Consider the following 22814-nt stretch of genomic DNA (forward strand, 5'->3'; position numbering starts at 1 on the left):
GACTTACCTTTTCACCCAGTCACATAGTCCACATGTGAGGGAAACCCTGTACGACAGGGAAGGAGATGGAGGAAAGGTAAATACTGCAAAAGTTGCTCATAGTTTAGTAGGTTTATGGTACTAATTTGCACGTCAAATGACCTGTCGAAAGTGAATTGTGTTACTGGGAGAAGAGCAGCTTTGTTCATTTTTCTGTGTGATGTTCGTAGGTTATCACCATGCTTAGGTTTCCTCATACATTACAAAGACATGCAAGTCACGTAGATTGGCAACTGTAAATTGCCCATAGGTATGTATATAGATGGTGTGTGTGTGTGTGTGTGTGTGTGTGTGTGTGTGCGTGTGTGTGTTTGTGTGTGTGTGTGTGTGTGTGTGTGTGTGACTATCTGCATTAGTGCTGTGATGGACTGGCAGCCTGCTCTGGGTGTCCCCTTGCCTTCCACCCTGTGCATGCTGGGATAAGCTGCAACTGCAGCCTCCAGTGACCCTGAAAACTATAAACCAAGCTGAGGATATAAATGCCATGTGCATTATGACCCATTCAAGACTTAATTCCCTCATTAGGATGATGCATTTGAATGATTTTGAAGCACAGAAGAGAAAGCAAATCGTGACGGGTGCACAGACCTCTGAGGAAAGAGGGCCTGCTGCATCTGATCTGATCTTATTGTTTAGTCTAACTTCATAAAGGAGTCATGTGTCCTGATGTCGCAGAGATCCAGCTCTAACTTTGTTAGCCTACATAGCACCAACTTAAGACTTAAATCCACACAAGCACTCCTTGAACCTTTAATTAATAAGGCAGCTGCCCCTTAAGTGTAATCTGCTCTGTCAAATGGAGAGCTGACAATGCATAGTCCTGAGCAGGAGTAGGTTTTTATGGTGAATTTTGTAGGGCTGCTTTCTGCAAACAAAACACTAATGTATAAACGTTGTTACTAAAGGTCTACACCGCCTGTTTGCTGTTGGAATACGTACTGTATGTAGTTGGCTTTAGTACACTGCACAGGATCCGCTCAGTTTTCACTGCATTACCCAAAAGCCCGTGGGCGCGCACCGGCTGCTGAAGTTGACGACGTGGCCGAGCGACGCGCCTCCGTTTTACAACCGACCGGGGCGATTCAAACGAGGCTCGGCTGCTTTGTTCGCACCTCTGACTCGCTGGCATTCAAATGCTTGAGCAGGCAAGTCTGAAAACCTGATACCAACCAGCCAGCATTACAAGATGTCCGGAAAAATCAAGAGCCGAAGTGCGGCGAACGCAGACTCGATATCTGGCAGCGTGTCCTGCGACGAGCGCATATTGCGGGATTGTCATCAGCTGTACACGGATGCCGACAGCGGTGAGTTGGCTGGCTGGTGGAGGGGCAGCTTCAAGAAAACCTCAGCGACACATAACAACTTACAAGCTAACTATTTCAAGAACTAGCGCTGGGTTTTCTTGCGTGTATTTGGTGTAAAGTTAGCTAGCAAAGCCGTTCGCCGGCTGGAGGTGAACGAGCCGGAGTTTAGAGATTTAGCTGAACGTTACGCAAGCCGGCGGTAATGCTAGCTATCCCGCATCGCATTTAGCAAGTTGTGCTAACTGCTAGCTACGTTGTCAATTAATTAATTAAGTTCATGCACAGTGGGGTAGTACACCACTTTTGAAACCGCAAAAAATGCGGGTTTGTTTGAGCCGGGTTAGCTTGCTGGTGGCGTTCCAGGTCGCGTTGCGTTTGAGTGCCATCAGTGTTTCCAGACGCAGCACCATCATCCCGCTAGATGAGCCGTTTCATGCCCGTTAACTTCATGACCTCAGTTATTTGCATTTTTTTCTAAGTTCTCACTTTCATCCCTGAAAGTGATGAGTATTTTCGTCATATGTGTAGCAGGTTAATCTGGGCCTGGCTGTCTGCTGGTAGTTGTATGCTCCTGTAAACCAAAGATTTACTTGCAAGGCGTGTTTGGGTTTCACTGAAAGGGTTGTGGTTACACCTGTTGCACAAGCCACACTCATTTTGACTGATATTGTCACTAGTTGAAATAATCATAAATCACTTTAGATGAGCTGTTTCAGAATGAGAGTGGCTGAAATCACTAGAGCAGGGGGCTTTTAAGAGTTTTAGTTGGCTGATGCATCCTTGGTTTTTGTGATGTCAGGTAAGTGATCAGCAATAACTGAGATCATGTACTTTGTTTCCTCCAGGGCTGATCACGGTGGCCCAGTCTGTGGGTGTGACGTTGCTGCCACCCCGGAAGAAGATCACTGTGATGTTGATGGGTAACCACTCAGCTGGCAAGAGCTCCTTCATCAACTGGTAAAGTCATGTTCATCTACATAGCCTTTCAACACCGAAATACACCTCAAAAAGGACTGTACAGAGAACCAGCTCACCTTCATCTAACTAATCAACAATCACAAAGCAAACACAACACAATAAAACACAACAAAGCGCAGGGCACAAAATAGCATGTTGAAATGATATAATTGGCCAACCTAGCCTGATCTGAGCCTGTCATTGTACACATGGTCATTTTATAGGCAAATTACATTGCACTGTGAACAAATAACCAATGCATACAAACCAATGTGGCTCAAGTTGCAGTTACAGTAGAGCCACAACCAGTGATGGCAGTGATAATGATGATGTTTTTTTTGTTTTTTAAATAAATAGTGTTATACTGTTATCTCTAGCAGAAAATACGGTAAGGCTGCACTCTGGGTTCTGATTTCAGCCGTCAGACAGTACACAGTATGAATTCACTTTATTACTTTTATACACAATAATAGTACACACCAGTTAATGAGTCTGAACAAAAAAATCACTGAGATACCACTTAACCTCATTTAAAGGTTTCATGTTCTTGCAGAAGAGAGGAAACAATTTGCTCTCTGCTTCTCTGCAGTTTCTGACATATGTGCTTGATGGTGTCAGATTTTAGAATTGGCAAAAATTGCCATTTCAGAAAATTTGCCTCAGACAGTGTAGCTGTTAGGATACAGTCATTACATTGTCAGTGGTACACAGCCCATTGGTTGTGTACGTGTCAGTGTGTTATCTACATTCCTTTTTTTTTTTTTTTCTTCGTTCAGGTATGTGGAGGAGCACATTCAGCGCACCGGTGTGGCGATTGAGACCCAGGGCTTCAGTTTTGTCACTAGTGGGCGCAAGAGAGAGTCTCTCACAGTGAGTGTAACATTTACAAAGATATTCAATGTTGACGTCATATTTTTTCCAGTTTGTTTATCAGCTGAGCAGTCAACTACCATCATCAGCTGTCCTGGTTATGTAGCAGCACCTACTGATAACTTTTCATTTACCGTAATAACTCACTATTGTAATTGATTACATGAATCTTAATCTTCAATAATAATGGCAATATATCTCCAGGGCCTAGCACTTAGTTCACATGGCATGTTTGACTTAACCTGGCTATTGTTTTATTTTAGGGAAATGCCACCCTCCATCTGTATCCCCACTTCAAGCCCCTGCAAGAGTTCAAAGGTGAGATTTTTAACTCAAATCACAGTTCCTCTCTGTGTGATCACCATAGATATACTACAGTGACACATTTTGTATTCTTACTGCTTGTGTCCTCTTATGGCCATGATAGAACCACAAGACCCACCTGAAGATGGTTCAGAGGTCGCTTTGTGTGAAACACACACAGGGCTGTCAAACAACTGTCATTGAAAATAGTATGAGGCTGTTTCTCCAGATGTCTTGTATAGCAGAGTAGTGGAATCCTACAGTTATTTCACAGTTCAGCTGCACATTAGCTAATCAGTGTTAATCATTCATTGTTAAATTGTAAATGTTTGCTGTGCTATTTGCATTTCCATTGTGAATCCTCTTATCCTCCTTTTTTGCGAGTTTAGGCGTGTCAGAGTACCTGAGCACAGAGATCTGCACATCCCGGCAGAAGCGCTTCAGCCTGGTGACATTTGTGGATTCACCAGGGCTCGTGGATGGAGACATGAAGTATCCCTTCGATGTGGACCAGGCCATCATGTGGCTAGGTGGGTGGCCACTCCTCACTGTTGTCAGTTGTGTGTGTTTTTTTTTTTTTTTCTTGTAGTCATCATGTTTTCTGAAATGCCACATACTGAGAGGCTTGTATTGTGATGGTAATAACTATTTAAAATGGTTTCCCATTTAAAATTAAGTACAGATTGTCTGTGTTTCAAAATATTCTTAAGATTTCAGTTGTCATCCTGGTCAAACTTTGCTGTCACTGTTAGAGTACTCACTTGGCATTTCTAAAAAAAAATTCTCTCTGGTTTCTTTTTGGCCATGTCTGCCTGGGTCATAATGTATCTCTCAAAGCTGTTCCCATGTTATCTTGAATCGCTGGTAAAACCACTTCCTGTATTTCCGCACTTAATGTTTTGCAACCACATTCACACAAACTGAAGACTATCATCACAGTCTTATGGTGTTCTTCCATTACATGGTATATGCTCTACTCACTTTTGGGGCTGTCCCAAACTTTTGCCTAATGGAAAACCAAAAAAAGCGAGTAGAGCCAACAGCATCTAATGGAAAAGGGCCATTAGATGGATATTGCATGCACAGCAGTCAGTAGCACTTGAAATAACAGACAATAAGCTAACAAAACAGCATAATCAAGACAACCAATTCATGATGTCATTACGCACCTTTTTAAATCTCTGTCTTTTAAGGAACTGTGTTGAACTGAAATAACTAACAGTAGTGGTCTTCTTCCTGCTCTGAATCTCAGGTGAGCTGTGTGACCTGATCCTGGTCTTCTTTGACCCCATGGGCCAGGCTCTGTGCAAGCGCACCCTCAACATCGTGGAGAGTCTAAATGAGAAGCATGGGGACCGGCTACGTTTTTACCTGAGCAAGGCTGACGAGGCCGGGGGAGAGTCTGACAGACAGGTATGCACGGGCACAGCACGCGCTGCCAACATTTGGCTGGCGTTCGTCACCCTGCCTCAGTGAATCATTTCAGTGTTTTATATCAACTCAAAGGAAAAATATCAACTCCGACTGCTGTTGTCTGTGAAACACTGATGGATCTGTGGCCCAAAGCTGCAATATAGTTTAAAAGTGCAATTACTTGAGTTCCTTAGTAATAGAAAACCTGTCAAGGTCAGGAATTTGAAAATTATTTCTTCCAGGCCAGAAAGAGGAACAAAAATTATACATTTCTTCTATTGCGTCTTCTTGTTTCTGCTTTTCTTCTCCTTCTGTTTCCTCTTCCAACTGGTTATGTATTCAGTGTCATGTATGGGTGCATATAGACCTCAGTGCCTCTTGAAGGGATAATAACCTAAAATAGCAAAAGTCCTGTTTAGGGGAAAGTGTGTGGGCAGACTGAAAGTGGCTGTCAAGTGTCTCCACCAGTGCAAATAATGTAGGAGCAGAGAGAACACAAGTAAATGGACACTGAATTCAATAAAGTGTAATCCTATCTAGTGGAATATACTTTCTAAAAAAAAACAACAAAAAAAAAACATAATGCGCAGCATGAAAGTGATACTCAAAAGCAGCTAATATAAAATGTAAGTCACATTGTCCATGTTTTTTTATATAGCATCTTTTCATGTTCAATGATTCTTGTAATTCTAATTTTAGTGCATTTTATTTGAGCATTTCTCAACAACAGACGCCGCAGTTCACATGCCTTCAGTATCTTTAAATAATGAATGTATGAATGGCACATGTTCACAGAATTCAATTAATGCATGCCAAGGTAAAATCTGTCTCCATAAAAAAAGATCCATGGCAAAGAAATATAAATTTGTATACGAAGTTGTCTGGAATCTTCTGCTGGATGTGAAACAGGAAAAAATAGCTGTCAGAATGGAAGAGGTGTACGAGCACATCATTAAGTTTCCATCAAGTGGAGAGAGTCGCACTGGAGGCATATTTGCAGGCAAGATTATTTATGGAACCAAGGATGGACTGCACCTGTTTTTTAAGCATGTTTTTTTTTTTTCTGTTTTGTGATTGGTTGTCTCAGAGGGTGATGATGCAGATTGTCCAGGAGCTCTGCAAGCGACCAGGACTCAACAAATGTGGCTTTGACATGCCCACCATCTACATTCCCAATCCAAACAAGGTATGTGTTGCATTTGCATTCAGCTTTAATGTAGTATAATGTTCAAAATGCTCAAAATAGGCAATTTTCACATTTTTAGGCACCCTTTGTTTGCTCTTTCAGTGTCACACACATTTACATGATGGCTTGCTTTCAGTCTTGCTAATGGCGATGTTTATTTTTGTGGTCCTGTCTTCAGCCCAGCCGCTGTGTCAACCAAATTGAGGAGGTGTGTCGCACCATTGAGAAAACCATTAACCAAACTGTCCAGAATACACTCAACTCCCTGGAAAAGGACTGCGAGCTCATCACTGAGGCCATCACCGATACACTCGCTAATGACAGGTAACACACACAAATACGCTTTCTGCACATGTGACCCGTCCTGTTCAGTTTTCATCTGAATATGCTGCTGCAACTTATAAATGTTTATTTTTAGGCCCTCTCCACTTTGTACCTCTATTTGCACAGATATACATTTCCTTTCCTGTAAAGTGGAATAAAATAATACACATGCACACATCCAACATGTTCCTTTTTTAACTGTCCAAACCTGCAAGTGGTGAAACTGCATTTTTTGTTGCCACATCAAGCAAATTCCTTTCATTTGTGCCATTTTGAATTTGATGCAAACTGCATTTTTTTGTTTTTTTTTTTCCACAAATTTGATCCATTCTCCTTTGCATTTTGCCATTGTCTCATTTGGACTTCTTGGGTAATGATTATTACAGACTTGAAATTTCAAAATGTGGTTGTTTTTTGTTTTTGGATCAAGTTGTACACCCAAAACCTCAGGTAAAGGAAATCATTTCCCAAAACCTTGCAAGGCCAATAACAAATCAGCCAAAACATGAACTGGCATTTTAACATTGATTTTTAAAAAGCCACCTTTTGGGACTTGGTACACAGGCCAGGAAACTCCAGTGAGTTTCTTACTGCCCCTGTGCGAGTTGACTGCCTCCTCTGCTTTAGAAGAAAAAAAATCTGTTATGTCTGTAACTCCTTTCATTCTTGCCTTGTGCAGATGGTTGCTAATGCATTGAATGCACAGGATAGTGGGACACATGGCGTCCATCAATAAAGCCTTCAGTGATTAACCTTGACTGTCTCGTCTCCCAGGCAGACGAGTGTAGCGAACCGGCGGGCGCGCTGCAAGGGCTGCCTGCTGGCTCTGCTGGGCTTCAGCGTGCCGCTGGCTCTCATGGCCCTGCTGGTGCTGGGCAGTCTGTCCCGGGAGCTGCTGGAGATCGCTTTGGGAGAGGAGGGCACAGACGCCCTCTCCATCTACCTGGTGAGTGATGGCAACATTCAGTTTGGTGTGTCAGTGTGACTGAGTGTGTGACTGAGTGTGTGACTGAGTGTGTGACTGAGTGTGTGACTGAGTGTGTGACTGACTGAGTGTGTGTGTGTGTGTGTGTGTGTGTGTGTGTGTGTGTGTCTGTGAGAGCGAGAAATGGCACTGATCTCTTTAGTCTCTCTTCTAGTCAGTCTAATTTAGCTTTGCTCTGCGTTGTAATTCACAGACCCCCATTGTGCGAGTGTTTGAATCCCTCTCCGTGCAGCAGCAGCTTTACGGCTGTGGCGGACTTGTCCTTCTCTCCTTCCTCCTGCTTCTCCTCGCACGTTTCTCCTTCAGGTAGGAGGACAAGATGTCCTGGGCGACATTTGAGTATTTGATCAGAAATGGCACAGAAAGGAGAGATGAGGACGTTTCACTGCCATCAGAGTCTGTCCCTGCAAGATTTTAGTTTTTTCACAGGGTTCCCACTGGTCATGGACATTTTCAGAAAGTCTTGAATTTTTAAAAATTCTAATCTGCTCCAAATAGAGAAACTCACTATTAAATTCTTGATATCAGTCATGGAATGGAATTTTGTCAGCCTCAGTTTCAAAATCAGTGACAGGTTATTCACCAGGCGTAATATTTATTTTTTATTGTGTTCACGTTATGTTTACTACCCACAGAAAAAAAGCATAATTTTACGAGGGGCTCTGAATCTGAAATTTTGTTTTGTGGCTCAGTATGTTAATGTTTATAATAGTCATGGAAATTCAACAGTTTAATCATGGAAAAGTCAGGGAATTTTTCCATTTTTCATTGAGTGGGAATCCTGTTTACAGAAATTGGTTGCTGTTTCGTGTAGGTGTGCCTGTACATGGTTTTAGGAAAAGTGGTACCAAAAGGATATTCCTTTGGTGGTACCACAGGAAAGGGTGGACTAGTTGGTGTGTTTATGACCGATCTGATGGGCTTCTTGGACTTTAAGTTGTTTCTATCTCACTCTCTGCAGGACTCAACCAACTCTGACAGGCAGACAGAAGAGGCAGCTGCAGGAGAAACTCGACTACGTTCAGGAGGTGGTCAAGAACAAGAAGGTAGCGTGTTTGTGTTTGTGTGTGTGCATAGAATTGTGTGTTGGAGGGTGTTTATACACATTTACTAAGGACTTATAATGAAATTGAATATCATGCCAATACCAGACTGACGCTGGGTGCAAATATCAGATTTCCCTAATGCTAAAATCTAGTACAAGTGTAACAGGTAAGACAGATGAGGTATCACTGATGATTTTTAGGTCAGCATACAAATCCCTTTCGTGAAATGATATTCATAGAGTTTACAGGGTATTCCTGCATATATGCTTCCTTACACTCATGCTTCTGCCAGTACTCACATCATGTTTAGTTCTGTGAATTACATCTGCCAATAAGAAAAGCAGTAATGTGATATCCTTACCTTTACCACCTGTCTGTTTTTTTTCTGTAGAAAAAGCTGTATGAGGAATACCTGCGCCAGAGTGTCGGTGACCAAGACATGGACTAGTGAAGAAAGGCTCAGATCTACACTGACTGATAAAAAGGCTCAACATACACACAGTAATGTAGGACCAAATGTAGTACGCTTAAGAACAGCTGTGCCACTCGTACCACTGGGTAATATAGTTAATGATACATGTTGTTTGAAGTACATGGATGTGAATCACAGTATTTTACTGACTGATACTGTAGGCTTATAGGACCCATTCAAGTTCTGGTGGTCTGGATACTGTCATACCCATTTACCGTTAAGTTGTATGAATTCTGTGCAAATCATCATGAAGTAACACTACCTGAAGATTTAAAAATTCTGTTTCTTGGCATATGAGCTTTTGTTACTGATATATTTTATTATTTTGTTGTTTTGAACCAAGAGCATTTACACGCAACATGTGCCTGCACACCAAGAATTCAGGCTTATACCACTTAAATATATTTAAAGAATTTATGAACTATTTATATTGTTGCTTTGTCACAGAAATTGTATTTTGGTTAAATGGCATATAGCACTGTTTTACTTGACTTACTCTGCGGAAGTTCATATTTTTCAAGACTTCCACCAGCATTTTATACTGTACTTTCTATCAGAGTTGTTAACATGAAGTTACATTTTGTTACCAGTCCACTTCCCTTCATACCGTCAATGTCTGTACCACTTTACATGTACGAGATTCAATTACAGTATCTGCATACCTCTTTGTAATATCACTGACCAAATGAACCTTTTGTACTTTCTTTTCCTACATTGTTAACATTTTTAATTAGAATGGACCTAAATAAAGACACAAATGTTAAATATAGGATGTGGTGAGGGGTTTTCTTGAGCAGCCAACAGTGTGTCAGCAAGAACTTAAGAAATATCAGGCAAAAACCTCCACACTCTTTGAAATGGTGCCTTTTATTAGCAGTGATGTATTTGATCTATTTAAAATATACATCTCAAAGAAATCTTGTTTTTATGGGAAAGAGATCTTGAAATTGCTAAGTATTTATGTTAACATGCATTCCTCCAGTAGTGGACACCGTGCAGAAGCTGTAATTTTTGAAGAGCACCTAAATGTTGCTTCAAGTAACTATTATCCCAGTGTTTAAACTACTATGGTATTGTGCCACAATTACTGTTAAAGTAATTATTACTGCATAATTCACATGTAAACAATAATATATCTTGCCCTTTGGAGTGAGTAGTTGAATTTACATAATTTCTGAGCTTCCTGCTTTGCCAGGAAGTGGCAACCAGTGTGAGCATGAGGATGAAATATTTTGTAGACAAAATGGCTCACAAAAGTTTAATGTTAGCCTGCTGCCTTGCTACTCAGGCACTCGTTTCACATCCCCCCTCTTCTCTCTGCCATCCTCCCTCCCCAACCCTTTCTGGTTTCTTTTCCCCCATGCTCCTGTGTCATGCATCTCCTCTCTCTACTCATATTCTCTGCACCAGGGTTTCAGTCCTCTCCACGCTTTATGCTTGACTGCAAATGAATGAGCCAGAGCAGAATGCATGCCTTTCTGCAGATCAGATTCCACAAGGAGGCGATGAAAATCGAACAGAGGCACATAGGAGAGACAAGAACTCTCAAGTCAAGTCTCATCAATTGTCCAAATAAGCCTCTGCTTTTGGCCGGAGCCTGTGCACGTAAATAGCCTGCTCTCAGAGTTTCAACTCCGCAGGGAGCTGAAGTTACCCGTCTGATGGCAGACCTCACAGGTCTGAATGTCACCAAGGACAAGGCAGATGTGACCGATAAAGACACGGTTTCAGCTCAGTTCAATACTTTCTATGTAAAGATGTTACTGAGAGCCACAAGCAGCCACCATTTAATGACTTAACAGCTACTCTTGTTATGTCTCTAATACCATGACAACCATGTTTGTGTCCAGCAAGGGAAACAGGTGCAGAACAAAACACCGGCCTGTCATAACTGTGAATCATACTGCACTTTCCTGCTGTCCAGATGAGTGCAAAACCTGATTATTTAAAATAAAAAATAAATAAAAAAATGTATATGTATAAAATGTGTGTGTGTGTGTGTGCGTGTGTGTGTGTGTGCAAGCAATGTATGTATTAGCTCTACCTGTAGTGCAGTATTCCTTATAGTGTATCTCAGTAGTGATAAATAATGCTGATGCACGGTACGGTAGCAGTAACCAGGATAGAGCTGAATTTTAGCTTCTGTGTTGAAAGCAGCATCCCAGCATTCACAATAAATATTAATGCATTGTGTGTGTTTTCCTTTTCTCTGCTTCAGTGCAGTTGGAGCAGCCTTTTCTCCAAGGCAACACAGATTTCAAATCATCTGCATACCAACCAGAGGACGCTACAGCAGCCTGTGAGGGCTGGTTTCATGTAAGGTGACACACAGCAGCAGGAACAATAAGATTTGCCCAGACGATGTGGTGCTGACACTTTCTTGCTCCTGCACTGTCGTTTGTAGTTCCTCTTTCTGTTGAAGGGTGGGGTCACACAGCCCATTGGGTGTCAGTGGTAAATGTTTGCAGCACATGGAGGCTGTGACCAACACAGCGCTACAGCTGAACAATATGGTATCATGTTGCAGTTATTTTGACAAATATTACAGTTGATGTGATTCACAATTTTCACGGAAATGGCCATTTTTGCATCATGTTTTCATTTTCACTGGAAAAAAAAAAAAAAAAACTTAAACGGTGATGTGAATCTTACCCTGGTATGTATCAAACAAACATGCTGAAATGTAGGTGTAACTGAGGGAAGAAGGTATGTGGTTTTGCAGCATTTTCAGGATTTTTTTGGACATATAGTACATCTCCCCTTTAGTATTAATAGGAGGTAATGAATCTCCCACATTCTTGTGTTGCTGGTGACAGTGAAGGAAGCAAAGTTTAGTTTGGAAAATAGGGAGAAGAGAAATAAGGTATCTGTGTTGGGAGTATTTAACTGTGCTGTCACGGCATGCAGAGCAGAATAATAATAGAAAATATAACTGGATGAGGGCTTTGTAGATTATTTAGAAATTTTTTAAATATCTAGGAATAAATATCAAACAAATTCAACATTATACTGATAGATGGGACTTGTGAAGCCACACTCCTTGATAATACCAGCATTCATCCACCAGAGGGTATCTTTATGAAGAGAGAAAACAAGCTTTTGAGCATGTCCCATCTCCACCTCCATAAAACACAGGGTTCATATTAGAAAAAAAAAAGCAATATTAAAAGCATTGAGATATCTTCATCCTCAGAGATGCTGCTGATTTTTGAGAATTTTCTCCACTTTTTTTTTTCCTGGCTACAAATGGAAAATATTGCAGGCTACGTTTTGACTCTCTGTGACAGCCTCAGTCAAGGATATCTCATGCAGCAGTTTGCTGAACTGGATGAAAGGGACAGGCCTTGAATTCATGCTCAGAGAAATATTCACCAGCCACAACACACTTCTAACAGCTTATTCAGGATGGAGAATTCAAAGAAATAACCAGTAGCCTCTTTGTTCAAGCTGAATCATTAGGCCTGCTTTAATATAAGGCCCATGTGTGTGTTAGACAAGACATTTCTATTTTTTTCCATTCCTCATCTTGCTGTGGACCCCCTGGAGACGCCCCAGTGACCCCCAGGAGGCTCCTGGAACCACACTTTGGAAACTACTGACTATACGGATGGATTAATGGACTATATTTGTTTCAGGGGAGGAAATTAAAGTGTCGGTGAGTCCGTTTTGACACCAGAGAGGCGATAAGTTTACTCCATGTTTGTCTGGACACTGAAGGCTGCGCCAGGCTCACACAAAGCTGCAATGGCATTTCTGATAGGAAGGAGGTTGACGTAATTTCCGTAGGCTTAGACCGGGGAAAGTTGTTTCCTGAAGTTGACACTGCTCTGATAATCTCCCAGCAAAGCTCCACTGTCGGCACAAAATGACTTCAGTGGTTTGCTCGGACTTTTGATGCAGTTTTTTTTGGTCAGGCTCCCCGCCGGTGAACTCCGTCTCTCATGGAGCTGTCTGACAGGAAAGCGACCTCTGAAAATGAAGACACAGGTAAATAATCATCTACTTTACACGTAAACGTCATTAGCTGTGTTCTTTAGATAGAGGCAAATGGGCCGCTTTGCATTGGTGATATTTTAGTTGACGTTACTTGTCCCCAGCCGGACTTGTTGTGGCTAAAGCGGCCCTTAAGTGACACGAAAACCGGCCCATTAGCGTTGTTAGCATTCCTCGTTGAAACGAACGAGCGCCGCTAGCCGCAAGCTAACATTTCCATAGAGCAACAAGTGTTCCCTGTGTGAGTCCACCGTGAGCGGACAGGAGCAGCCACCTGCACCTGGAGCTGCTGGCCGGGGCTTGTCCAGCACAACACTCACTGTTTTACTTTCTGTTCCCTTTGATGATGATGATTAGACAGTGAGAGAATGTCTATTTTGATGAGAGGTTTGACTCTCTCCTCTAACCACTTAGTGTATAAACATTTCTCCAGTCCTGTGCCACATCATATCCATTATTAATATCCTGGCCTCTTTTAAATCCAGATTCATTTGTTGGCCCTTGACACGGAAGTATTTGGGAACTATGTGGGCTCAAATTGTCGAGGACCCCCACATAGATTTTACCTTTTATTATTCATTATTGATTATTCCAGTCAGTATTCATTAGCATCATTCTAATCCTTGTTCAGTATTATTCATTATTCAGTGAAGCACTGACTCCTTTTAATGAGATTTAAGATTTTCTGCAGTGTAAACTGAATTTTTTCTTGTTAAATATGACCTGCACAGCATTATAATTGCATGTACAGTGGATTAGAGGATACTTAGCAGGCTGAGGAGTGAAAGCCATGAAGAAAGCTGTCATGCTAAACACTGTGTAATGATTTTTCTGGCAAAACCTCAAATTTCTGCAGGGACCCTGGGGGTTCCTAGACCACACTTTGGGACCCACTGGAAAAAATAATAGCTGACAGTGTTGAAAGGAGGTTGACACCTCTACTATCTACCTCTTTACTACCTTTACATGTAATGATGTACACATAAACCTAATTACAAAGCTCTATGAAATTAAAATATGGAAAGAATATTGTTACAGTATATATAACAGCTTATACAATATTGATACAGATATAAACTACTTGTGGAATCAGATGCACACCATCCGTATTGCTGCTCAACACCTTCACAGACAGCATTAAAGCACAAGGGAAAACACTGCAACTTGTTTGTCATTTTCAGAGGAGAGCCTGCAGGCCCAGCTAGCCGATTGCCGAGCTCAGGTGGAGCACTGGCAGGGCCTGGCGACGATCTGCGAGCTGAGCAAGCAGGAGGAGCTGGCAGAGCTGCAGAAACAATGTGACCAAGAGATCCAGTCTCTGCAGGAGGCTCTCAGAGGTGTGTGCATGTGTGTGGGTCCCTGTGTACACATGTGGATGGACTGGATGTTTTGGGTCTATTTCTAATAGATAATTGGGAGTAAAACACCTCAAATAAGGAACTATTTATAATCAAATAGTTGCAATGAACATGTCAACTTAGGTCTCAGTGCTATACAAAGTATTGCAAATAATGGAGTCTGTTGGACAAACTGTGTAACTGCTGTTTGAATCATAAATGCATTTTACTGTAATTTGTTCTGGCTCTTTAGCATGTTGACCAACATGTGTGCCAGTGCATAATAATCTGTATGTGTGTGCATGTTTTGTACCTGAAGCTTTGCACCATAGGTCTTAAATCCCTTTCCCTCTCAGTAATTATTGGTGAGGAAAATGTAAGACATTTCAACCTGGGAACAAGAAGACCTAGGAGACCAACTTGGTTTATGTCTTTTGATCAAGTTAGATACATGCTGAGGTGCCAAGGCTGTCAGAGCTCTGCGCACAAGCAGAGAAATCAGCTCTAGTGGCAAGGCAGCACGAAGGCCTTAATGCTCACTGGAGGCCAGTTGAGCGATTTAAGAACAAGTCTAATGTGTTGAGTTTTTTTTGTGCTAATTCAAACTGTTGCTCCAGTGTAATAAAGTGTAGCTTCATTTTTTGGATGGAAAAGTAGAAAAGATGACATTGCTGTACTTAAGTCTACTTGTAATAGAAGCGTGCACAAATGTCTCTGACTGACAGGAAACCTCTCACTTTAAAAATGACTTTACATTTACACTTTCAGCTAGTAGTATACACAATAACTGATGTAGAAGTTTTTTGCAGTGTCTCCGCTGTCCAAATGTGAATGTAGCCCAGGTAGATCGAAGAAATGATAATAAGGTCACATATGGATCAGTTGTTGCTCTCTTAAAAATTGTAATATCTATGTGTTATTTTGGCAAAGTCCCATATGTCAGTCATGAAGCAATCTCAGGTGCAGCTATACCTCCTAATAAAGTGTTCGTAATGAGGATACATATTTCTTGAAAAGTATCTTGAACAGATTGTAGTTAAGTTAAAGGAACACTTCCAGTGAGTAGCATTTTGTGTTAGCTTAGTATAAAGACTTGAAGTCTATGGGAGTCATTAACCTAGGTCTGTCACAGTGAAAAAATAAACCTTGGAACAACTCCGCTGCTGTCTTATTTGCACAGTGTATCACGTGTATTTGAAATACACAGCTTCAGAGTTGCTGTAGGGTTTATTTTTTCACTGTGACAGACCTAGGCTAATGACTCCCACAGACTTCAAGACTTTATGCTAAACTAATGTAAAATGCTACCCACTGGAACTGAACCACTGGACATACAGAGGTGAACATGGCATTGAACATCTGGTGTCGGTCTGGGTAAGTCAGAAAAAGGGTATTTTGCCCAAAATATTGGAGTATTCTTTTAACCATCAAAACAGACTTCATGTATCAAAATTCATCTGACTGATTGCTTCCTGTTCTCGTTGTCAGAAACAGCGGAGCAGTACGAGGCCAGGATAGCTGCACTGCAGTCAGCACAGTGGAGGAGAGGCAGTGGACACACCCAGGTGAGTTTGTATACATGTGTGTGTGCCCGTCCTTCCCGCACTGTGATGATGAGTAATTTAACTTTTGGCAGCAGTTCATGATCCAAAATGGATTTCAAGTGTTGTGGAATAAATCCCTCCCTTCTTTTTCCCTGCCTTGTAGATCAGTGGAGGCAAAGGTGGGGGGGATGCAGAAGCCAGCAGTCAAGAGTCTCTGGGATCTGTTGCTAACAGCCTTCCAGAGACAGAGACGAGGGCGCCGCTGGACAGATCCAACAGCCAGCCGGCGGAGCTCGAGGGCGTGGCGGAGGGTCTTATGACAGAAGGCTACTTCTCCAGGCACTGTGACACGGCCTCCCTCTCCTCCTTCTCGTTAGACACGCCCTCCCTGCCCAGGAAACCTCCCCCTCAGGAAGACACCGCCTCTCTGGTTTCCACAGGAACTTTGGTACCTGAAGCCATCTACCTGCCGCCAGCTGGCCACCGGCTGGTCACGCACAGCGACTGGGACGCACTCAACGCTCAGGTAGTACTGAGTTAATGCGAAAGCCCAAAATGCTCACCATCAGACACACAGACCTCAGCTTGCACAACTTGAGTATCAAGATGCATTTATACTTGAGAGGTTGTTCTTAAGAAAAAAAAAAAAAATTGAAAATTGAAAATACATTTTACAAGTCCAGGAAAACTTATGGAAAATTTGAATTTTACAAAAAAATTTGGAAAAGCCTCAGAAATCTGATTGAAGCAACATCATCTCTTCACTAACCAATTAAAAAAGTAACAATTTATTTTACCTCTGTTAGTAAAGGTTATCCACATATTTGGTGAAACCAGCTGCAAATTGAGTTTCAGCTTGTATGGAATAATAATAATTAAAAAAACGTATTTAGATGTATGTCTTACTCATTTGTTTTAGCAAGGCTCATATGTAGTATTTGAAACACAGGCTGAATTTCACATTATGTTTAGTATTAAAAGAAACATCAGTTGTTTTTAAAGACACTTGTCACTTCACACTCACTTGTCTCTGCCTGCAGGAAGTGTGTGTCTGCACTTTTCATTTCTCATCTCACATGCAAATGCACAGTTCACACAACTTGTAAATATAGAGCAGAAGTTGAAGAGAGTGGAATGTGTTGATTCTTCTGGTGACAAGTGACGTCGAAGCCAAATGTTTCTGAGGCTGTGGTGTGCTGTGTTGGCAGGTGTCAGAGCTGCGTGAGGAGGTGAGTCGACTGCAGGCTGAGAGGGAGCAGCTGGAGAAAGAGCTGGACACACAGACGAGCCACACACACAAACAGGTGGGCAGCACTGTGCACACGGACAGACCTGTGTGTGAAAAGTGAGCGATTCTACTCAGAGCATCCACACAGGCTGTACAGATCACAGACACCACACAGCGGATATGATATATACAGATTTATGGATGTGTTCATTGGCTCTGTGTGTGTGTGTGTGTGTGTTCAGGTGTCATTGCTCCAGTCTCAGGTCCAGACTTCAGAGGCTCTCCTGCAGGACTTACAGAAGTCTTTTAGCCAATCACAGAATGCGGTCCATAGCCGGCTGGTGAGTGACAGGAAATTCATCCTATCGGGTGTGTGTGTGTGTATGTGTGTGTGTGTGTTTGTGTGTGTGAGCACATCAAGGGTAGTAATTTCACTTAAATTGCTTATGATTAATTTTAGGGTGTTTAGCTAGCTTGTGTAGAAGTATCACAAACATCAAGACAGACAACTTGCTCCAAAACTAGGACCTGGTATTTGCAAGATACATGCGTCACGATACAATTTGTCCCACAATGCATTGCAAACCTCCACAGAATTGACTGAAAATGTATAAATAGAGCTTAAAATATAACAACAATACTAATGAAATACACAGGATATTGTAAGATTTTTTGTGGCAAACTGACTCAAAACAAATAAATTCAAAAGTCCTATACTAGTTTATTAAAGCTGAATTATCATAATGCACTTAACGCAATGCACTAAAATGTAGATGTCATCTCATTATGGGAATGTAATGCATGACCAATATTTTGATACATGGGGCCAGAGAATTGATACAGTATTATCAAGATTGTTTTATCCCTCCTATACCAATACCAAACTTTAGCAGTGAATCAATCAATCTACAATGCATATTAATTAATCGACTAGCAGTCACATAATTCCCATATGTTGTGCTTATAGACAGCACCATAACCTCTAGGGAAAGTGTGCAGATGTGCATCTTGTTAGCAGTTTTACTCAGCAAAAGTCCATAGATGTTCATATTTGTGTGTGTGTGTGTGTGTGTGTGTGTGTGTGTGTGTGTGTGTGTGTGTGTGTGTGTGTGTGTGTGTGTGTGCGTGTGTGCGTGTGTGCGTGTGTGCGTGTGTGTGTGTGTGTGTGTGTGAACCCAGGCGGAGCTGTCCCTGTCCCAGAGGAAGATGTGCAGTGAGCTGTGCAGACTGAAGGGGGAGGAGGTGGAGGATGAAGGAGCAGACAGCAGCACGGTGCTTCCAGCAACACTACAGGTACAAATACCTGTCCCACGTTCCCATGGCCTCCTGCTGATGGTGGAAGTGCACTCACGGGTTTAACTCTGACCCTGCAGGGGGCGCACTGTGAAGAACGTCTTCGCATTGAGATCGTCAACCTGAGGGAGCAACTGGACTCCCGGACAGAAGAGAGCGGTCTGTCCATCTCTCCATTTCCTTTTGCTGATATGAAAACAATGGGATATGTTTAATCCTTTAAATTCCCTTAGATTTCTCCTGAAATAGCCTCAAAGTTAGATAAAAGTTTTTTTTGTGCCTTATTGCACAAAACAAGGTTCACACATATATTCTGTATCTGCTGGGTGCAGCTCTTCACTGAAGCCACATCACACCTATACTGAGTGAAATATTCAAGCCCAAGATGCTGTTGTTTTATGGCTGCAGCTTTACATCAAATCGAAAATATCCAGATCTAGGTTTTGTGCATTTTTTTTTTTTTTACAGATTTGCTTGTAAGTCAGCAGGACATATTTGGTATCTTTGGAAACCCTGGGATCTCCACTAGAATTTAACACAAAGTTTGAACAAAGCTTCATCACACACGTGTCACATAGTGCAAAAAAACATGCTACTGTACGTGTCTTCCTTAGTTCCCCTAAAAATATGGCTTGTTAACTTGGGTAGCCAAAAATAACAGCAAAAATTCAAAATTTTTGATGATGTGCTTTTTTATGGTGTCTTTTGTTTTTGTCAGATTTTTAATTGTTGCCTTTCTCTTTCTGTCTGCTCAAACCTGCGACTGCTGTCATCAGACGTTTTAGAGGGTCAGTAAACAACTTGTTTTGCTTTGTGTCTGGTTTGCTCATGTTTTATTGATCGGTGTAGGATCACTTTTAATCAGGATTCATTTTGATTTTAGTTTTTTATTTATTTCTTATTGAAGCAAGCACACAACACAAGACTCAACCACAGCTTGCAGACTAGTTTTCATCATCTTTATGAAACTCTGCATCGCTCTTGAGCTCCAGTTGTGTGAATAGTGATGTTGGAAACCAGTTGGCTGAAAAGAGAGATAAAAGTTAAACTTAAACAAGTGTGTGTTGTGCATTCTTCAAAACAAATGTTCAGCTTTGTTAATGAATTGAATTGATGGAGGTGATACCTGTGTATGTATAGAATGTGAATTGCCACTTTAATATGGTGATGGTGCAGTGCTCCGTCTCCTAACACAGGCTGGTTTCTGGTTGTGTGTCTCCAGTGCAGCTGTCCAGCCTGAAGACGGAGACGGAGAGGATCCAGGCTGAGAAGGACCAGCTGCAGACGGAGCTGCTGGCCTGCCGCACCGAGCTGGAAGCCCTGCGGGTGGCGCTCTCTCACCTGCAGAGCAACAACAAGGCCCTCACTAATGACAAGGTAGCTCCAACTGGGTTTTATCACTAAACTGTGTGTCACTGGGGATGTGTGCCTGTTGAATGTATATCTCAGTGAGTCCCACCAGGTTTGAATATTTATCAGGCGTCGAGCTGCAGCAGGTCAGACTCTGAAAAGCCTCAGAGCAGCCGGAGTGCGTGCACCACAAGAAGTGCTGAAAATATGGCATTGTTTGAGTTTGAGGAACTGATTTGTTGTGTGCCTGTTTGATACTGACATGTGCTATCGCAAGGGCTGCATAATTATGCCAAAAATGATAATCCCAATTATTATGAAAATAATCATGATTGCTTGTCTGGGTTTCAGGAAATGTGCCTTTTTATTGCACTCTGGCATCTCAAAACAAAACAAAATTAGCACTTTTCACCCAGTATTTCTCAGTCAGCTGTAAGAAAGACTTGTCACTGTCTTACTGTTCTTATGCCTTGTATAAAATTCTAATAACAAATAAAACTGAACAGATGTAACTGAAAACTTGTATGCAAAGCAGGTAGTACCTACATTTTACTCTCATGTGTATCCAAAAGGTGATTCTCTCTTTCTGAGAGCCGCCTGCTTCTTCATATTAAGTTTATTTTTGGTCACTCAGGAGCACATTGCACGTTGAAAGTGGGTGAGTTCTTACATGTATACCATACATGGACTTCCAGAGCAAATAAAAGCATTTCAGTGGGGGCAAAAAAAGCAATATAAATTCATCTGTGGACATTAGCAGTTTCTGTAGGACTAGAAGGTGTAGGGATATGGTTGTTGATTAACTCGCTGGGTTCAAACTGACGTGTCTGTTTTGTGTGTGGCTGTCAGGCGGCCTTGCAGCAGCAGTGTCTGGAGCTGCGGAGCCAGGTGATCAGCCTGCGCTCCCAGGTCGACACCAGCCAGGCCGTACAGAGGGACTTCGTCCAGCTTTCCCAGTCCCTGCAGGTAGGCTTCATGTCACAGCCTGGTGCCATGATTGCCATGGCAGATCCATGCCATGGATCAACTTTTACATGCAGTGGGTAAAAGTAGGTTTCTGGGCAAAGTAGCTGGAAGAGTCTGGGATGCAGAACAGTGAAGATACTCTAGAAATTTTATGCAGTGGTACCAGACATTTTCATCAGAATGTGTCATTACAGATATTTTTTCTTTCATATGGTAAAACCAACATTTCTGCCTCTCAGTCCTTATCTCCTCCTTTATCTTTCGTTCACTCTACAGGTGAAACTGGAATTAATCCGGCAGGCTGAAAGTCTCGACCAGGTGAGGGAAATCATGGGAGAGAGCGTCGGTGAAGACAGCTCGCGGCCCACCGACGCCACGTGAGCCTCAGAACGCCACACTGGAACCAAAGAGCACGGAACAAGATGAAGCGCTCCAGTAGTGACTGATACAAGCTATCCCTGAAGTACCCATGGCAACATGGAATTATGGACGCTATGGTAGAAAGACCACTGGGATTATCATAGGTAGTGCTGCTGCCACTGGGAGTGGGCTCATTTCTTCATAAATGGAGAGATTTACTTGTTTTGTTTTGGTTTGACATGATGTTTGGATGTCATGACAAAATTGTTGCTTTGTGACCAAACTGATCTGCATATGGGACCCTTTGATGTAACATGAATATTCCTGTGACACTATATTAAACTGCCTCACACTCCCTTCTTCTCTGATAAGGTAACACTTAGGCTATTTATACCTGCTTTTCCTCCTCTTATATGCATTTTTATTAACTTCCATTCATAAAACTGACATATATAAAACTGACACTTAACAGTATTACACTCCATTTTGCACTACATCAGTAATAAACAAACTATATAGTCATTTTTCCATGCAAAAGTATTTTAGATTTCCTTTTGTGACCAAATATGAGGGTTTAAGAGGCCACTGACCAGATAATAATGAAGTCAAGCACATATCTCTGACATAAAGTGACAGCACACTCACTGTTGTGATGCCACTGCAGCTCAGACATGATTTTGTTGTGTATCATCTTTAATTGGTCTCTTTCTCTTTGAGCGTTACAACACTTTCCCCATTCTTAATGGAACACATATCATAGCTTTTAAACTTTGTGATCAGAGGCCAAGTGATATTTTTAAATCAATGAAGGAATGTGAATTGTCAAATTATCTTTTGTGTTAATACACAGTGAAAACCAATGAGCGGCTGTGGCTGTTTTCTTCAGTTTTTGTTTTTCATAACCATGTGGCACTATAATTTTACTCTAAGCGTTAAAATATTAATTTTTTACAGTACTCTAATCTCAACAAAATGATTGAGTTAAACACATTCTAGTTATGGTGTGTTGCACATCTAAGTGTATCTTGTCACCTCAACTTTTCATAGATGTAGATTTACCTTTATTTGACCCCCCAAAGGGGAAATTCAAAATGACACAGCAGCTGTGACTCAACCACAGCAGGTTAATTAACTAATTAAGCACAGCACGCTACAGCTCGGGCTCAGTACTGAGTCTGGATAAACAGGCTCGTCACCTTTGTGTTCACGCAGCGGGACTCTGAATCATCCTCTGATACATCACTTCTAAACAGCCTCAAATGTTACTGGGCAGAATTATAATGGATATGAATTTGGATACTTAAGTAAATATTTCATTTTGACTAGCGATCCCATTTGTGCAATACACCTTTTTCACAGCAGCCATTTTGACATGAACTAGCAGGATAAACACCACTAATGGTACTGATGAAGTGTCCCAGAGCCTTTCCAGTGAGCCAGCATGAATAACACCTGGACGCTGGCTCTGTTAAGGGCCTTTCACACAACACTTAGGCTGGGGCTAGCAGCTCCCTTCTCCTAAGCTATGGCAGCTGTGGGCTAAGTGGGCTAACGCTGACTTAAGCCTAGAGATTGCTGGTAGTGCTGTAGCAGGTCTTAATCCCGAGTTTGTGGATTACAGTTCACCTGAGAGGCTCTGCTAAACTCAAATCTTAATTAAAGTCATTATTAATTAACTGTGATGACCCTGCTATTTCATGTCAAAATGGCTGCTGTGAAAAAGGCTTGGATGACTGATGGTAATAAAGTGTAACTGAAAAGCAGTGTTTGTCACATATGGTCAGTCTCATTATAGTGATGACTTGACTTAGAGCCACATTTTAATTAATAATTGTTATTTACCA

The 22814-nt window shown here is 41.8% G+C and overlaps 2 protein-coding genes across 2 annotated transcripts; both read left to right on the forward strand.

Moving 5' to 3' along the window:
• The first annotated feature begins 1225 nt into the window (after positions 1 to 1225).
• LOC115364324 (uncharacterized) lies at positions 1226 to 9668 on the forward strand. Its single transcript, XM_030058834.1, has 12 exons — positions 1226 to 1343; positions 2189 to 2300; positions 3077 to 3170; positions 3434 to 3488; positions 3863 to 4003; positions 4726 to 4886; positions 5974 to 6072; positions 6251 to 6396; positions 7171 to 7342; positions 7575 to 7687; positions 8343 to 8427; positions 8819 to 9668. Exons 1-12 carry the CDS (start codon positions 1226 to 1228, stop codon positions 8873 to 8875), a joined length of 1353 nt encoding a protein of 450 aa, XP_029914694.1. The 3' UTR covers positions 8876 to 9668.
• Positions 9669 to 12656: 2988 nt separating this feature from the next.
• On the forward strand, positions 12657 to 21830 carry rabep2 (rabaptin, RAB GTPase binding effector protein 2). The gene is made up of 12 exons (XM_030058038.1): positions 12657 to 12886; positions 14074 to 14229; positions 15718 to 15794; positions 15937 to 16299; positions 16982 to 17077; positions 17244 to 17342; positions 18181 to 18294; positions 18375 to 18453; positions 19071 to 19082; positions 19517 to 19671; positions 20494 to 20610; positions 20887 to 21830. Exons 1-12 carry the CDS (start codon positions 12841 to 12843, stop codon positions 20989 to 20991), a joined length of 1419 nt encoding a protein of 472 aa, XP_029913898.1. The 5' UTR covers positions 12657 to 12840; the 3' UTR covers positions 20992 to 21830.
• The last annotated feature ends 984 nt before the right edge of the window (positions 21831 to 22814 follow it).

The sequence above is a fragment of the Myripristis murdjan genome, chromosome 8, assembly GCF_902150065.1.
Source record: "Myripristis murdjan chromosome 8, fMyrMur1.1, whole genome shotgun sequence".
Taxonomy (NCBI): domain Eukaryota; kingdom Metazoa; phylum Chordata; class Actinopteri; order Holocentriformes; family Holocentridae; genus Myripristis; species Myripristis murdjan.

Coding starts and splice junctions, on each gene's coding strand:
- LOC115364324 (XM_030058834.1), top strand. CDS start 1,226: ATGTCCGGAAAAATCAAGAGCCGAAGTGCGGCGAACGCAGACTCGATA. Junction 1,344..2,188: donor GTACACGGATGCCGACAGCG/GTGAGTTGGCTG, acceptor TGTTTCCTCCAG/GGCTGATCACGGTGGCCCAG. Junction 4,887..5,973: donor GGGGAGAGTCTGACAGACAG/GTATGCACGGGC, acceptor TGGTTGTCTCAG/AGGGTGATGATGCAGATTGT.
- rabep2 (XM_030058038.1), top strand. CDS start 12,841: ATGGAGCTGTCTGACAGGAAAGCGACCTCTGAAAATGAAGACACAG. Junction 16,300..16,981: donor GGGACGCACTCAACGCTCAG/GTAGTACTGAGT, acceptor CTGTGTTGGCAG/GTGTCAGAGCTGCGTGAGGA. Junction 20,611..20,886: donor AGCTTTCCCAGTCCCTGCAG/GTAGGCTTCATG, acceptor TTCACTCTACAG/GTGAAACTGGAATTAATCCG.